This window comes from Coenobita brevimanus, chromosome 105 (genome assembly GCF_032717465.1).
Source record: "Coenobita brevimanus isolate Jiangsu-jjx chromosome 105, ASM3271746v2, whole genome shotgun sequence".
NCBI lineage: Eukaryota > Metazoa > Arthropoda > Malacostraca > Decapoda > Coenobitidae > Coenobita > Coenobita brevimanus.
Window position 1 is genome coordinate 1416743 of NC_137058.1, and position 18417 is coordinate 1435159.

The window sequence follows — 18417 nt, forward strand, 5'->3', positions numbered from 1 at the left end:
ATAATCAGCAATAAGACAATAAACTCTTTATAAACTGGCCTTCAGTAAGTTGTAATTCTTTACAAGTTGGAATAGTTGTGCTGTTCATTTTAAAAAAATATATACACTGTATATATTATTATGGCTTATAAAATTAACTGCCAAGTAAAACAATATTCCATGCCTCTTTCACTCACTACAATGTTATAAGAAGTGTCCATCCTCAACTGCACAGATGGTATGGGTTACTGTGTCAAAATTAACTGGAGTACCTGTACACATATATGGGCTGAAGATGCTTTACTGCTGTCTGACTGTGGTAGGACGCAATCAAGGGAAAAAAGGGCCTTGATAAGTTGGGAAGGCCATATCCCTTTATTTTTTGACTTATGAAGGTTTTACTGAAATTTATAAATCTTCTTGCAAAATTTTTGCCTTCACACATACACTTTAAGTAAAGAAAAACTATACAATACTCAACAATCTTTTGAATGCACAAATGAAACGCATGCAAAAAACTTTCTCCACTGGACAATAAGAGCTAAAATGTGTACACATTACTGTACTTACTGTGGTGCGTTGGGTCTCGAACCAGCGAGATCTTGTTCTCCTCTGTAATACCAGACCTGTGACAAGCATCATCAAATTCAGCCACTTTGTCCGCAAACATGGCGTCCCACTCTTGACTTTCGGGAACCACAAATAACAGCTGCCAGTAATAACACAAGAATATTATGAATTAACAGCTGTGATTAACATCAACAATCCAGAGACATTTTTCTACTTCATTCTTGGAACTACCAGATGATACCATTCACCTAAGGATACACCTATTAAATATGAGGGCTATATATGAGGGCCTAAGATGCGCAGGGACGGATACGCCACCTCAAGCGGTGGTGGAGTTACAGGTAGCAACAGATTCCTCAGGCGCAGCACTTTCTTTCCCTGAAGAGCACGTGTCTAAATGCATCTGAACAAAAGTTGTCAATCCCCTAAAGGGATGTGTATTTTCTACCTTAAATGTCTCAGCTTGCCTGATGAGGGTAGGCTGGCAGCAGATAGACACATGCTCCCGGGCAACGCTGAGCTAATCAGAACAACGCATCACACTCACACACCACCTTCCGCGGCCACTGTGGATCCACTGTTTTGTTCTGAGAGAGAGAGAGGCAGCAGACAAAGAGCGCGGGATGTGGGCGCACACTTATCACAGTCGTGTGAGTGGGATTGCTTGTCTTGTCTTTTTTTTTTTTTTTTTTTTTTTTTTTTTTTTTTAAAAAGAGTTGTAGTATGTGAAACATCACAGAAACTGCAACTGTCTTGTGTTGTTGTCTTCACTGGAATCAGTAATGGCGATTATTAATACGCATGTACCCAGAATGACAACACTTTTCTACGATTACTAATAACAGTCTATGGTTGTTTATGAGGTTTTTAAACAGAAAGAGGAGGCCCATTGGGGTATTATGTATCTCTGTTATCTTTACACAATAATATTTATCGCACAAAAGATTAACAATCAGCACATTGTGTCTGATGCAGCCACACTCGTGTACACATCTAACAGTGCGCTATGTTTTGGCTTTGTAAACAGTAACAGGTGGATTTTACAGCTCAACGTGTACCATGCATCTAGTTTTGCTTAATTTTTATGGAGCTAAGAAACTTTTTGCAGTTCTTGTTGCTTTACAACACACAAAAATATAACAAACAGTACCTGACAAACAAAAAACATTAAGGGGGGTTGTTGCGCATGCGCTGAATATTGCGCATTTTTCCCGACCCTGATGAAACAAACGCAGTAAAATTCTTAGGACCACAGCTTACAAATGAAACAAACTGCAAATTTCTATCTTTATTGGTTGATTTTTTACAAATAAGAAACTTTATGGTTGCTTTTCTCATTTTTCAAAAAACGGCATACGCGTCCCTCTGCATTTAAGGCCCTCATACAGCCTTCAGTACCAAAGAGCTGCTAGACAATTTCATTCACCTTCGCATATAATTTTCTGACTGGATGGATGAGAATTAGCCTTCAATAACCATACACACGCAGATATGATCCCTTAGTTGAATGAAATCACCTGGAGAGCAGGAATAAAGTTAAACATATTTTACGGAATGAAGAGGTTAGGTCTACAACAGATTAAAAACAACTGTCTATCAAACTTCCATTGCAACTTCAATAGCCAGATGATCTGCCAGTTTTTCCACTTCAACTAAACTTTGTTCACTTTAACCAGGTGTAAAATTGCTATCTCTCCTCCCTGAATGCTTATCTGTAACAAGGGATTAACACTAGAATATGGTGCTAGTCATGAAGAAGTGCTATGGGGACCATGTAGAACTGTGATATTGTGTTGTTCTTCCACTAACCTACAGGATGGAAGATCACTGCCAAGGTAAGGCAAATGAACTACAGTTATATGCAGAAAAAATATTCTGGAACACATGCCTAACTTATACACAAAAGCTTACTGTTATGTCTTGTACTACACAGTACTGTATTTCCTTTGGTAAGAAAAACAATTTGATTATATATATATATGTATAAAGTAACAATCAATTAATCCCATTTTACTCCCTTTCATGTGTAGGGACCCTGAGGCCAGTCTTTTGTAGTCCAATACATTCAAAAGTAAGAAGGTAGAGACGATGGAGAAAGACAGACGGATGGGAAGAGTGGATGTGAGTGAAGTGGAGCAGGAGTGGTGGAGGGAGACAATGGATGAGATGAAGAGGTGGAAATGAGAGATACAAGCCTTTTTTCCTTGTTTTCACTAGATTAGGCAGGACTGAGTGAGATACCAGGTTTCCTCCCTCCATTATTTCATTTACAGTGCTGTACTTTTATTTACAAGTGAGACCTTATTTTTGTATGAAAAAAAAAAAAAAGTTGAGGGGTAGGATGAGACTAGAGTGTATTGGTGTTGTCATGAGGAGAGGTAGATTAAGATGGTTTCGGCACGTGGAAAGGATGGGGGATGATAATTGGGTGCAGAAAGTGATAAGGGTTAACATTAGAGGTTGGGCTGTGAGAGGTAGACCGAAAAAGATCTGGGACGAGGTCATTGAATGAGACCTCAGGGATATGGGACTGAACACGAAAGCTGCCAGAGATCGAGCAGCATGGACAGCCGCCATTAGGTGACCAAAGCCAATGCATGCAAGCATGTCAGAGCCTTCAAAAACAAAACAAAACAGAATGAATATACAGTACTGTACAATAAACCCCCGATATAAGGAACCCCGGTATTGTGAATTTAGGATATAACGAACGGCCAAATCACGACCGAACTTCCACCAGCTTTTGCAAAAAAAGGTCGCTAAATGAAGGGGAAGTTCGGGAATCAGCCCATGGTGACAACAGCATCCCTTCCTGGCACAATAACCATACTGTAGCAGTAGTACATTATATTGTATTATTATATGTATTGTACAGTACAGTATTTACATGTACAATTTCATACAGTATTATATTTACATGTACAGCTTCATAAACCTTTGAATTCTCCATGTAAAACTTCACAGAGTTAGTTAACGTTATGTTTGAGCATATAAGACCGACCAACTCCCCTTATATAGTGCATTGCGTTAGGTAATCTCTCAGAAATACCGACCCCTCGTATACAGCAACACACCTCTCCCCCCAATTAATTCATTACATCGAGGGTTTACTGTTTATATGTATATATATATATATATATATTGCCAGACACCTTAATCACGTAAGGGGTGGCCACAAACAAATCACCTCCATGTTGTTATGTCCCCCACCATTTCACTGCCATACTCTCAGCTCACACTCCCTGGGTTCTCTCGTATACTTTTCCACTCCATCCCTACATCTCATCCTTGGCCTCCCCCTCCCTCTCCACCTCACTCACATACACTCTCCTTGTCAGTCTCTCACTCTCCATCCTCTCCACATGGCCAAATCAACTTAATGTGTTTCTCCTAATGCTTCCTATCAAATCCACATCTACACCACAATGCTCTTTCACTTCCTCATTTGTCAGTCTCTCTCTCCATGTGACTCCATATGCTCATCTCAAATAACTCATTTCCACTGCTCTCACTCTTGATTTCTGTCCCTCCAGCAAGGTCCAAGCTTCACTTCCATATGTTAAGAGTTGGTATCACAATACTGTCATGTTGTAGCTTTTTCACTTCCATGCTCACTTCCCTGTTTCTTATCACTGCTTTCAAGGAACCAGCAACCCTTCTTCCCTGTTGCACCCTTTCAAGCACTTCACCCTCTAAACTTCCATCCTTACTCATCACACTACCCAAGTACTTAAATGCACTCACATTCTCCACTTCCTCCCCATCCAATCTCACTGTACATTCACTGACTTCACTTCTTTTGAAGACCACCACTTTACTTTTCCCAACATTCACCTTTAGATTCCATTTCTTACACACTCTTCCAAACTCATCCACCAAGCCTTGCAGCTCCCCTTCATCTTCACTTAACAACACAGTATCATCTGCAAACAACAGTACAGGCAGTTTCCAGACAGTGCCCTCTCTCACTATGGCCACTCCAACATCCACTGCCCTACCTCGTATCTCTTTTATGACCCCTTCCATATACAGACTGAACGACCATGGAGACATGACACATCCCTGTTTTAACCCAACCTTCAAATAGAAAAATTCACTCATTTCACCATCCACATGCATTGCAGCCTTAGCACCCTCATACATACTGTTCACAGCCTTCAACAACTTCTCATCTACTTCATATATTCTTAACACTTTCCACAATCCTTGTCTATCCACCCTGTCATATGCTTCTCTAAATCCATGAAAGCTGCATACAACTTCTTTCCCTTCTCTAGAAACTTTTCCACTAAAGATCTAAGAATGAATATCTGATCTACACCACCTCTTCCCTTCCTAAACCTCCCTGTTCTTCTCCAACTAATTCGTCCGTTTTTCCCTATGTCAATAAGTATCCTACCATATACTTTTCCTATTATACTAAGAGGACAGATGCCCCTATGATTACCACACACTTCTTTTTTTCCCCTTTTCCTTTGTACAGGGGAATAATTATACCTGACTTCCAATCCTCTGGGACTCTACCTTCCTCCCAGACCAATCTGCACATCTTCCACATCCATTCTACTACTATCTCTCTCCCATGCTTCAGCGTTTCACCACACACTCCATCAATTCCTGGGGCTTTCCTCATTTTGACTTTCTTCATTGCTTCCACAACTTCCATCCTACTGATTTCTTCCTCTCTTCTCACATCCCTCCTTCTCCCAGCCATTCCCCAGCCACTTATACTTGCATTACTTTCATTCTCTATGTTCAACAATTCCTTAAAGTGTGTCTCTCCATCTGCTAACTTTTTCTCCCTTCTCCACTAATAATATACCATTTTTATCTTTCACTCCCCGACTAACTTCTTTGGCATCCTGTCTAACATTCTGTACCTCTTTCCAGAATGTTTTCTTACATTCCCTCCACTTTACACTCGAGTTCCTTCCAAATTCCTCACCCACTCTCTCCTTACTCTCTCTTACTAATTTTTTCACCTCTCTCTTCCTCCCTACATATAACTCTCTCTTATGTCTCTCAATTTCTTCCATGCCTCTGTTTCTCATCAACTCACTACTGTATATGCTTTCTTCTTTTGTGCCACAGCCTCTTTCACCTCTTCAGTCCACCATGCTGTTCCCTGCACCCCTTTTTGTCTTCTCTTCACCCCACACACCACCTCATATGCTACACAGATTTCTTCTGTAAATATCTTGTACACACCTTCCACGTCCCCCATCTGCTCCACTCTATATTTATCCAATCGCTCCTCCACTTCCCTCTTATATTCTAACTTTTTTCCCTCCTCTTGTAACTTTTCCACTCTCCTTGTATGTACTACTTCCTCCTGGCCTTCCTTTCTTCTATTTCTCCATTTTATTTGGACTTTAATTCTGACCACCACCAAGTGGTGGTCCGAAAGTCCACTTCCCCAACCTCTACATACTTTTGCATCCATTACACACCTTCTCATCCTTTCATCCACACACACCTAATCAATCGTTGCCTTCCGTTCATTCAGTTCACCACCCACCCTTCTCATCACTCGCCATGTACACCTGTGGATCATTTTGTGCAATATAATCACGTTATATTCATGTTCAACTAATGTTGCAACTATACAAAGCTGCTCCCAAGTTAAGTTTTTCTTATCACTCAAATTATCTCCTTATCGAAACCCACATGGTTGTACTTTACAATCATCTGTCTCAGTGTCAATAGTTGCTCAAATAGAAGAACTATAACAGTTGTTTGCTGAGGAAGTACTACAGCTGTGGCCTGAACTTTTCACATCAGGCCAAAACTGTTATACCACCAACAAACAGCTTTCCAAAGTTTGGTACAATTCTTCAATTCAAGATCATTCTGTTTTTACAATCAGGCTTTCAACAATACACTCCTCTCATCATATACTGTATAAGGTATGATATCTTCATATTGCTAAAAAAAAAAACTTACCTTAAACCTGTTGTATACCATATCCGCTTTCAGGCGAACCTCATCATCATACTTGTATTTACGGCACTGAAAAGGAAACCATGTGATAAATAATTAATACGTTCCTTACTAGTATACTGATATTCATCATCATCATCATCATCATCATCATCATCATCAAAACCTCCTTTCTCAACCTATACTGACTGATATTCATCATCATCATCAAAGCCTCCTCTCTCACTTTATGATGGGATGAGGTAGAGTCCACAGCCAGAAATAACCTGACAGAATGAGACACAAACCAAAGTTTGCCCAACTGAGTGGGTCATACTCCAATTCATTCACCATTCAAGTCCCTGCAATCATAACTCCACCTGATATATAAGGCACTGAGCTGCAGGGGAGTCCAAGCACCACAAATAAAAAAACGGAGAAAACCGCGCTCAAATTTTCGCGACTTTCAGGATGTCATATCTCCGGATATACACAAGATATCCAGTTGAATCTGGTACAGTAATCCCGCATTTTTTGCGGATTTTTTGTCTACGGTTTTGCCCTCTCGCGGATTTTCTTAGCATTAATAAGTTCAACAAAAATATCCTTGAATATACAGAAAAAAAAAAAAATTGAAATTCCCGCAGCTTCCAATTGTAGCGCGGTAAACTTACGCCACCCTCTGTCCCTTTCCCGTGGCCCCTCTGCCAGTGTTACCATATCTAGCATAATTTTATTCTTTTAGCATAATTTTGATCAAATTTTCGAGTCTGGAATATTTTTTTAGCATATTAGAAGTTTTAGAATCATTCTAGCATAATTTAGAATGGAATGGAATATTTTTAGAATAATTTTATAAAAGCTACAAATCAGAGAGAGAGAGAGAGAGAGAGAGACGAATAAGGTAAGATATTTGAATAGTTGGTTACTTTCAGTTTGGGCTTGGTTGGGTTGGATTAGGTTAGGTTAGGTTAGGTTAGGTTGGATTAGGTTAGGTTAGATTAGGTTTTAAGTTAGGTTCGGTTAGGTTAGGATAAGTTTGAGCTTTGTACTTTACCCATGAAACCCAGGTTTTTCCGATGGGTTTTGGTATGATTCATTCGATTTTCAGCTTCATTTCAGTCGGAAATGATCATTTTCTGTGTTTCCCCCCCTCCCTATAACCCCCGATTCCCCAAAGATCCCTCATTATTTCAAGGGGATGGGGGGGGGGTCATATCTCAAAATCTGGTTATTTCCGACGGAAATGATGCTCAAAATCGAACGAATCACATCAAAATCAATCAGAAAAACGTAAGTTTCGTGGGAAAGCAGTATGGGTAGATACCGATATTTATCCTCTTACTGTATGTAGGTTCATTTTAATATTTTCATAGTAAACAATACATAATTAATATGTTGCACGAATATGTATAGAATTTTATCATTTAGCTTTAAGTTAGCATAATTCATTTTTTACTTGGAACAAATATGTTCAATCTAGCATAATTTTTTCATTGCCCTAGCATAATTTCGTTGTTTGGATATGGCAACACTGCTCTCTGCCCCGCATTCTTCAGTCCAAGCCTGACTGCCTTAAGTGGCTGTTGTGGTTGTAACCACACTATGATATGAGCCTCTTGCCTCCCACTTGCTTTCCACATGGCCCCAGGACGTAAGCCAGCCTCACCAAAGGCTAATAATACAATTAGTAAGAACTCCAAAGTGACAAAACGATCAAGTTATGACCTTAGCAGAGAAAATTGTGTTACTGGACAAGCTAAGAAACGACCGTGCGAGTGTTTGCTATCACCAGTTAATGCATCTTTTTATTTTGTACTGTTTTGTTAATAAATGTGTAGATAATTGTGTATTACAGTACGGTGTTTACGTTTTTCCTTCATAATGGAGTATGTGCTTTCAATCTTGTAAGAAGGTATTTCGGGATGAGTATGGAGGTTTCGGAACAATTCGCAGTCACAACAAACACAAAACAATTCGCCTTCATTAATGAAGATAGCTATGGGTGACGCTAGAATATAATTCAAAGGCGACTACAGCGAGGAAGAAACAAGTTAATTATTGACTAAAGGTGCAACTAATAAATAATATCCAGAACCTGCGCTACTGAGCATGGACTTTGCTGGATCCCCCTGAAATATAGTTATTAAAGTATTGATTAATTAATAATAAGTATATTGATGAAAGTATTGATTAGTATATTTATAGAATGGAGGGGAATCGTCCAGGGTGCGAATTGTTCTGAAGGGGAATCGTCCATGTTTTGACGGGGAATTGTCTGACGGCGAATTGTCTTGCAATCAGTATGGACATGGACTGTGTGATGGGCAGCATGGTGGACACAAGTGCAAGTTTTCAATTGTTAATAGAGTATTCGCGGAATTGACTTTTCGCGGGGGTTACAAGAACGTAACTACCGCGAAATATGCGGGATTACTGTATTGCAGTGTATCAGAAATGCCCATTCTGACTGTTTTTTGATATGTATTGAAAGTTTCTGAACCTTTGCAGCAAGAGAAAATCGCACTCATTGTTCTGTCTTTCAAAATGCCATGCACATACACTACATTTATTTTTTTATTTTTTTCATTCATCATCCAATCCTGTGTTGCCCCATGAGGAGAATAGGAGTCCAGGGCTAGGCAAGTTGGTCCTGACATTTAAGATGAGAGTGACCAGCCTCACTCATCCCTGAGTGGCATTACGTGAGCAATAAATCCCAACCATCCCTTGGATATAAACCTTCACCAGCTCAATCCGATTGGAGCACCGTAATTACCCACTAAACCACCAGGCGCCAAAATGGTCATATGGTTACTACCAGCGTAGTAAATGGTTTCCTGGTGTACAAGAAACCATGTGGGTGACTATACTGAATGACAAGCCAAAAGGTGTCCTGTACACTAGGAAACCATTTACTATGCTGGGTGGCAACCATATAACCAAATTATGGTGCCTGGTGGTTTGGTGGGTAATTGCGGCACTCCAATCGGACTAAGCCAATGAAGGTTCGTATCCAAGGGCTGGTTGGGGTTATTGCTCATGTAATGCCACTCAGGGATGAGTGAGGCTGGTCAATCTCATCTTAGAAGTCAGGACCAACTCGCCTAGCGCCTGGCTCCTACGCTCCTCATGGGGCAATGTAGGATTGGATGTCCCCCCCCCCCCCAAGGAAGAAGGAACCAAAGCCAGGTCTGACTGAACAGATGAGAGGAAGGATGGAATTGGAATGTACTGGTGTTATGACGATGGGCTGATTGACATGGTTGGGGCACGTTGAGAGGGTGAAGGATGGCAATTGGGTGAGGAAGGTGAGAAGTGCAAATGTCAGGGGTAGGGCTGCATGAGGCAGACTGAAAACGACCTTGGATGAAGTCCATAGTGCTACTCATGGATAAGGGACTGAACGGGAGGACTGCCAGAGATTGAGCAGTGTGGAAAGCTACCATTAGGTGACCAAGGCCAATGCATGCTAGTACAAAAAAGAATTACTTACTTTTTTAATAGCATCTACTACATGAGGATTCTTCTTAAGCATCAAACCAGAGATTACTAATTTAGACATCTTCTCGAGGTAGAGCTTAGCATCATCTTTGCGGGGGTTGGTGACAGACAGGGCCTCACGAATCTTCTGATCAAGATCTAGTAGCTGAGCTTCCATGTCCAAGGTTCTGCAAAGAAAGAAAAGAATAAGGATCAGATTTTTAATGTATACACAAATATAGTACATTTGCCTTTACCTGAGAGGACTGAACCACAAGTCTTGGCTGCATGAAATTCAGGAAGCCTTCCAGGGTAGAAATGAGTCTCTTTGTTTACTAGTTACCAACCTTACAATTTGGCTACAGCTGGCCATCAATCTATCTAAAAGGGAGTTGACAGTTTCAAAACTACACAGGCACACAGGAATCACAGCACATTTCTTTTTCTTTAAAGGAAAAAATAAAATCCACACACCAGATTACTGGTGTCCTCCATTCATAAAAATTCTGTAACAGTTGGACTTGAACAACTGTAGGTTGAATTTAGGGGGAAACAACTCTGAGGAAGTGAGTTCCAAAGAGAGACAGTTCAAGGAATGTAAGAGTTCTGATTGGCGGAAGTTCTGCAATATGAATATGTGACATTCCAGTAATGTGCACTACCAGATGCCCAAGTAGCACTGCGGGAGGCATGGAGAGGTGGCACAATGTATGCAATTTCGTCTGAGCATCTGCCATAAAAGCTTTTGTAAAATAATGCAAAGGAGGCAACATTCCAACTTACTTGTAGGGGAGGCATTTTATTTGTAACAGCAGGGTTATTCATAATTCTAACAGCTTTGTTCTGAATTTTGTCTAGTTGCTTTAGTGCAACCTCCCCACATCCACTCCACAAGGGTGAGCAATTTTCCAGCTGACAGCACACATTACTCTTATAAATTACAGCCAACTGCTCATCAGTGAAGAAGCTACGAAATCTGTGCAATAATCCAAGTTTCTTTGAGGCAGTTTTAGCATGTGATCTGACACGAGAGGTCCAGCTGAGGCCAATGTTAAGTGAAACACTGAGAACTTCAATACTTTTGGAGACAAGAATATTAGTAGCACTGAAGGTAATATAAGAATCTGGCAATATCTGTCTATTTAACTGTATATGCAGTATTTGGTTTTACTAGCATTGAGACAAGGTTATTTTGACCTCACTAAGTGATCCTAGATTAGTCCTGATTCACGGAGATGGCTGTACTGAGTTGTGAGTTAAAGATATTAAACTCTGTGAATGGGTGCTTAAGTGTGAATGAACTGTGAAGTTTTGAGTAATCTGCATATGAATGGATGGGATTATGGGTGACAGATAAGAGAACATTAATATGAATTAGGAACAGGGTTGGAGCCAGAACTGATCCTTGTGGCATGCCAGCATTAACCCCTAAAGTATGCAATTCGCTCAGCAGGGCTGTACCTTCAGCCGCAAAACAGGGTCGATTTTTTTATTTTCACCAAGGTAAAAGTTTTTCTTCCACATTTTAAGAGATTGAATTTGCACACTTGAAAATGTATGTTTCAGCCAGATTGACCAAATAGTTACTGCACAATCGCCCATCAAAGATGTAAAAAAGTCACCAATCCCCCATGGGCGAAAATAGAAAATGTACAGAAAATGCATTATTTATGGTAAATAATTATATATACATAATTAATGTCATTGTGAAGTTGGTAGGACAAGCTGTCAGTGTGGCATACGCCCATAGCAACAAAACAAGCCAGGCGAATAGTGGAGGTGGAGTGTGAATGGCTGGAGGGGGGAGGAGGATCAAGGGATAGGAGAGGTGGGATGGGGGAGGAGGAGAGGGGAGAAGTTTTGCTATGCACACACACTGCTGTAGGGAGTATGTAGGGGTATGGTTGGTTGGGAGGGGACAATGTGGAGATGACGCAGTGGGGCTGAGGGAGGTTAAGTGATGGTGGTGGTGGGGGTGTTCCTTCTCCTCCACCTTAGGGGGCCAATCACGCCATACTACCCCAGACACTCTAGCTCTCACTGGTCTGATCCCATAAACGTCACCAAAGGGGCGAAGTTACCCTCCCTCAGTCTTTTGTGTCTTTAGCGATCGTGTGGGATAGGCTGGCGTGTTAAATTACACAAAAACACGATCGTGAAGCATCGGTCTTTAGGGGTTAATAGAGTGGAAATTGGAATATATATCATCTACCTTCTTTCCCTCGCTGAGATATGGGAGTTTGGATAATAGGAAATGGTGCCATACTCTGTCAAAAGCTTAGAAATATCAACGGCTACTGCATGAGTTTCTCTATGCTGGGTGTCTGCCCTGTCCTCTCCTCCATCCTTCTTTCCTTCCATCTTCTTCTATCTTTCTTTCCTTCATTCTTTCCTCGTCCTTCTGCCTACGCATGACTTTACACTCCCTCTTCTGTCTTTCATTCCTTCATTCTTTCCTCTTCCTTTTCCCTGTGGGTGATTCTACACTGTGTGACAAGCCAAATGGTTTCCTGTACACCAGGAAACCATTTACTACGCTGGGTGGTAACCATATAACCAAATTTTGGCTTCTGGTGGTTTAGTGGGTAATTATTGTGCTGCAATCGGACTGAGCCGGTGAAGGTTTATATCCAAGGGGTGGTTGGGGTTTATTGCTTAAATAATGCCACTCGGGGATGAGTGAGGTTGGTCACTCTCATCTTAAATGTCAGGACCAACTGCCTAGCCCAGGGGCTCCTACGCTCCTCACGGGGCAATGTAGGATTGGATGATGGATAGATGGTCAACTGGATGGTGTGAGCCGAGAGATTAAGTAATGTATATCAATGGTGGATCTTTCGTGGCAAAAATCATTCTGTTTACCACTAATTATGTTGGTGGATTCAAGATGTTTAACTATGTGAGGTTAAGGTTAGTCAACTGTGAGGATATGGAGTCAAATAAACTGGTTTCTGAAGAAGCACTGGGGGAGCGGTAGACTACACAAATATACAGTGTTTGAAAATATTTAGATATTTTAGTTTATACAGTGAATATGTATGTGTGTGTGTGTGTGTGTATATATATATATAAATATATATATATATGGTATATATATATTGAGGTGTATGCAGAGATGCTTAAGTGTAGTTGAGAGAGTGGAATAAAGTGCTTGTTGGAGATATGTAAGAAGGCACGAATAAGCGAAACTGCCCGCAGAGTGGAAAAAGGCAGTGCCTGTACCCCTGTACAAAAATAAAGGTGAGCAAAGTCAGTGCAAGAATTATCGTGGCATAAGTTTACTGACTGTGGTAGGGCAGGTATATGGAACATGTAACATTTGTCAGTCAGTGTTCAAACATCAGAAACTTCACAAACAACATCCCCTAAGGATCTGTTTTGTCCCCTGCACTCTTTAATCCAATCGTGCACGACATACCCACACCCCACACACCACAGATATGCAGATGATATAACACTTACATGTACACACCAAAATGCAAACACAGCCGCACACATCCTCCAACCTTACCTCAACACACTACACAAATGGTTCACCACAAACAAGCTCAAAGTAGCCCCAAACAAATCTACAGTGACCCTTCTCATAAACTGGACAGCAGAACACAGTCACATTCCACACCTCACCCATAAACAACACTCCCCTACCACACACACACACACACACACACACACACACACACACACACACACACACACACACGCACACACACACACACACACACACACACACACACACACAAAATCCTTGGTGTAACATACAATACATCAATGTCATTTAACCCCTAACTGCTGGCTGACGTGTCTAGCAGTCACGATTTTGGGTGCAGAGCAACCCCAGTTAATGTGTATAGCCGCAAGCGTCTTCCCACCACCATTTTAACTTTAACTTATCTTTACTCATCGACAGGACCACCTAGAGACGTGGAGATACGTTCATTTGAAAGAGGAAGAGTTGGTGATTCTTATGTATCTTTAATTTTTTCTCTAGCTGTTATAGTTTGGCAGATAGTAGGGTTTGAAGTTAGGGTGTTTTTTTTCCATCACCGATATCCCTCGTAGGGAGGAGCATGCAACATCGGAAAACCCCGGCGTGTAGGGGTTAAACAACACATCACAAACATTAAAGATAAAGTAACACCAAGACTAAATGCCCTGAGGTCACTTGCCCATACAACATTTGGACACAACGAAGAAATCATCACCACAGTATACAAACAATATATACATTCAGTGATGAATTATGCAAGCCCTGCTTGGGTTCCTAACCTCACTAAAACACACTACAACACTCTGGAGACCATACAGAACAAGGCCCTAAAAATAATCACAGGCTACACAGCTACTATACCCACAGGCCACCTACATCAAGAAACCGAAGTCCTCAATGTCAAGGATCACCTAGACATGAGAGGCACCCAAATTCTTGCTGCAGCCTCCACAAACTGACAACATCCACTACAGTACATGGCAGCACATCCACATACACCAAGGAACATCAAAACAACACCTAGCACACGATATCATACACAAATACTGTCATCTCTCCCCCCTCGCCCACCTCAGACCTGCTTCCAGAAGCTGGTCCATACTCAAATCACTCGCCACTCCATTCAGTCACTTAATGACAACACACAGCTGCATGCACGGCCTCCTGATATCCACCCTTCTGAATCCTATCTTCCTCGTGAGGACAGGGTCCACCTGGCAAGGCTGAGATGTGGGCATCATCCAGCTCTCTTAGGTCATCAGAAGAGGCTGGATGACTCCATCACTGATGCCTCTCCAGGATGCAACACAGCACCCCATACTATTAAGTACATTATGGAAGACTGCATTGCACACAATCACCTAAGCTAACAACATAACATACATTCCTTGAGAGCTCTGTGGGAAAGCCTCGTCTCGGCAGTCACCTTCCTTAGGGGGCTGTTCGGCCAGACTGCCTAGGGAACAACTACTACTATCACTACTGTCCATGTTTAAACATGCTAGCATTATCTCATTAAGAAATGGTGAGATGGTATCAGCATGGATAAGTTATGCCCTGTCAATCACTCGAAAGACTAATAAAGCCTATTTCAAAGAAATTCAAATGATTAGATTGTTCCCCACCCCAGCCTGGGACTGAACTCCCCTCCCCCCTTCATATATCAGATCACTGTTGTAACCAACATATCACCTGAAGTAAGAAGAATTTCTTAATACCCAGTCTTAACCTGTGGATTCAGCAATTACCTTTTTTAATCCCACCCCGTGGTGCACAAAAAAATGATGAAAAAAAAAAAAAAATCCTTTTTTAGTTTTGTTTATTATAAACTTGAAGATAAACATCCAAGGCATCATCTGGTGGGAAAAAAAAAAAAAAAATCTATCTCTTTCCGTCTTTGCACAGGGCCATGCGTAAGTTTATGTGTGTGTGTGTGTGTGTGTGTGTGGGGGGGAGTTTTTGTTTGTTATAAACTTGAAGATAAACATCCAGAGCACCATCTGGTGAAAAGAAAAAACTCTCTCACTCTCGGTCTTTGTGTAGCGCCATGCAAAAGTTTGCATAAGGGTGGAGTAGTTAACAGTGATGTACAGCCAGCACAGCCTGAGCTGTGGCTCGCAACGCGATGTTACCCAGCCTGAGTCATGGTTCGCAATCCATGGGTTAAGCCCCCTTTGTACACTGCTGAACAACTTGCTGTATAAACACTACAAAAGCATACAAAATACATTTTTTCCACTTGATCTAGCCTAAATTATCATCTTCTTTACTCAAAAGCTGAGCTGAAACAAGAGATTAACACTAGAATATGGTGCTGGTCATGAAGAGGTGTTATGTAAAGGATGTAGAACAGCTGACTTATTCTGCCATTGACCTAAGGAAAATAAGCAGCATAAAGACAAAAATTTCCAAGTTAAGAGAAACAAGCTATAGCTACTTACTTTGCCTTACATGTTTCAGTATACTTTCTAGTTTCTTCAACAATTGCAGTATGTATGTCATCCTTTTCACTTGCTTTTGTAAGTTCCTTCAGCTCGTCCGAATTCAATGTGCCGGACTCAACATCTGTCTTCAACTTCAAGAATGTCTGCTTCGTAGCAACATCAGACTGTAAGGGTGGAAAAATGTGGTGTCAAAGCATTACTTTTAATCTGTCTATTCCCTCACTACAATGACGTACAGTAAGACCTCGTAAGTCGGACTTCTGCAAGGTGTAATTTCCTTTAATTCAGACAATTTTTGCTTGTTTGTATGGTACTTTCTTGTCATTTTGTTATTTGCATAGTATGTAACCATAAAAAATATATATATATATCTTCCCAAAACAGCTACCTAGGAGGAGTGTGTTTCTTTCATCTGATTTTTTAACAACAGATAGGTTGACTCCATAGAATACATTTATGTGAGGCTACAGAATGTGGTGAATGTTTTTTGGCGTATCAGATAGAGCCAGGATTCCAGGGGCTTGAATGATGAGTGAATGGAAGCATGGCCCAGTGGACTGGGCAAACTTGGCCTGTCTGGACATTGCTACTCCTAACCGTGCCCTTGGGTGGGAAAGGAGGTCCGGATGAAGATGATGATGAAGGTTCCAATTCCCCCTACGGATGCAATGGTCACAGATAAATTAGTAAGGCTTATGCCTCAATCAGTCCAACTTAAGGATGCATTACAGTATTTCATATATTATTTGTTGCTATCCCCAGATTATTTAATAAAACCTAAGAGAACTTTTTCAAACTGGAATGGTTATATAGGCCTTCACTAACATTTAAAATATAAGAGGTATTTTTGAAGCTAAAAGTACCTGTCTGGCTGCAGAGAAGTATGATTAAACTGCAAAACTGTCCTCATAATGAAAGGATTTGATGAGCTTTAAGTAGATACAAGATTATCAAGATCTGGAACTTTAAAAGATCATGTTCATCAATGAACATCTCTTAACTGATACTAACACTACATTTTGGCCACTCTGATTTGACAGAATTACCATCTTTCCATCTCTGAGCAGAATGACATCATAGCAGTGCACGGTAAGGCTGAAAGGCTAGAAAAGGGAAACTGTGAGTGCTTTCAAACATTTCTAACTAGATTTATGCACTTCCAATCTTAGAAACTGCTATGCTTGTGCTTAGCAGCAAATGCTTAGGATCACATGCACCTCAGAGTTCCAAAAACAAAAGAGGATCACCTAACTACCATACACTATGAAGGAAAATTCTCCTAGAATCAATTTCACTGCATTGTACGTATTGTATCATTTATGACAGTTCCAACATGCTTGTATGCATCGGCCTGGGTCGCCTAATGGTGGCTCTCCATGCTACTCGATCTCTGGCAGCCTCCCTGTTTAGTCTCTTATCCCTGAGGTAGCACTCTATGACCTTATCACTGGTCTTTTACATTCTGCCTCTTGCAACCCCTACCATGACATTCACGCTTCTTACCTTCCGCATGACGTATTATCACCTAAAGACAGGGTGAGACTGGATCCAGAAACAGGGTAAAAGAAAGTACAAAAGTGGGAAAACTACCATCAGCATGCAAAGTTGTGAGAGTCTGTTGGGAAAAAGAAATCTGAGGTGTGTAACAATACCTGTAACAAAGTGAGAGTCTCTATCTTGGACTTAGACTCATGTTTACCTGTGGCAGAAGTATCCTCCTAAGCGTAATGAGTTAATTTCCCTAAACAATAAATTATCCACCAAGCCTCTTACAGTAACCGGATAATGCAAAGTTACCATATAATAAATCCTTATTACAGAATACCATTTTGACATTTCTTGCCATGAAGTTCACAGTGAACTACAGAAAACTTGTGTATTAAAGTTCTACTGCCATATTAGAGAGAGAGAGAGAGAGAATGATAGATAGATAGATAGACAGACAGATACATCGAGAGATAGACAGATAGACTGATAAACTGCCAGCTTCTTAAATGTACAGTACCAACCATGCTGAAAAGTGGTGGCATTTTGGAGAATATCCTTGACATACAATATGGACTCAGCGTATATATTAATATGGTAATATGCTATTAGTAAAGGCTCTCTAACACCATCTATGAAGAAAATTAAAACTAACACCATCGACGAAGAAAATTAAAACTAACACCATCGACGAAGAAAATTAAGACTCACCTCTTTCGGGAGATCTATTTCACTCTGTTTCAGCTGGTTCTTCGTCTTTTCTCTACCTGAAAGAAAGAATACTGTTCAGTCACAAGTCAATAATCCTCATCATCATTTTCCCATCTGCTCCCTCCTCCGCTAAGACATGGGGTGAAGCAGGACAAGAAACAAAGAACAAGAAGTAGAATCATAACACAGCACTATCAGCAAAATACACCATAAAATGATTCACATACCAGTGAAGCCTCAAAATCTTGGCTTCACCTCACAAACAAAAACCAACTGCACATATTTCCATTGCATTTTATAATTAACATGCATTTCACCAATCTAGAATACTTTTAT

General features: G+C 40.8%; 1 protein-coding gene across 1 annotated transcript in view; it reads right to left on the bottom strand.

Annotated features, from left to right (window-relative positions):
* Window positions 1-18417, bottom strand: part of LOC145416343 (uncharacterized) — an 81846-nt gene that overhangs the window by 12564 nt on the left and 50865 nt on the right. Inside the window, exons 9-13 of the mRNA XM_080285342.1 lie at window positions 18082-18137; window positions 15883-16049; window positions 9965-10139; window positions 6493-6558; window positions 550-688 (exon numbers count right to left, since the gene is read on the bottom strand). Coding sequence (XP_080141468.1) covers window positions 550-688; window positions 6493-6558; window positions 9965-10139; window positions 15883-16049; window positions 18082-18137 — 603 coding nt within the window. The remainder of the gene's footprint in view (window positions 1-549; window positions 689-6492; window positions 6559-9964; window positions 10140-15882; window positions 16050-18081; window positions 18138-18417) is intronic.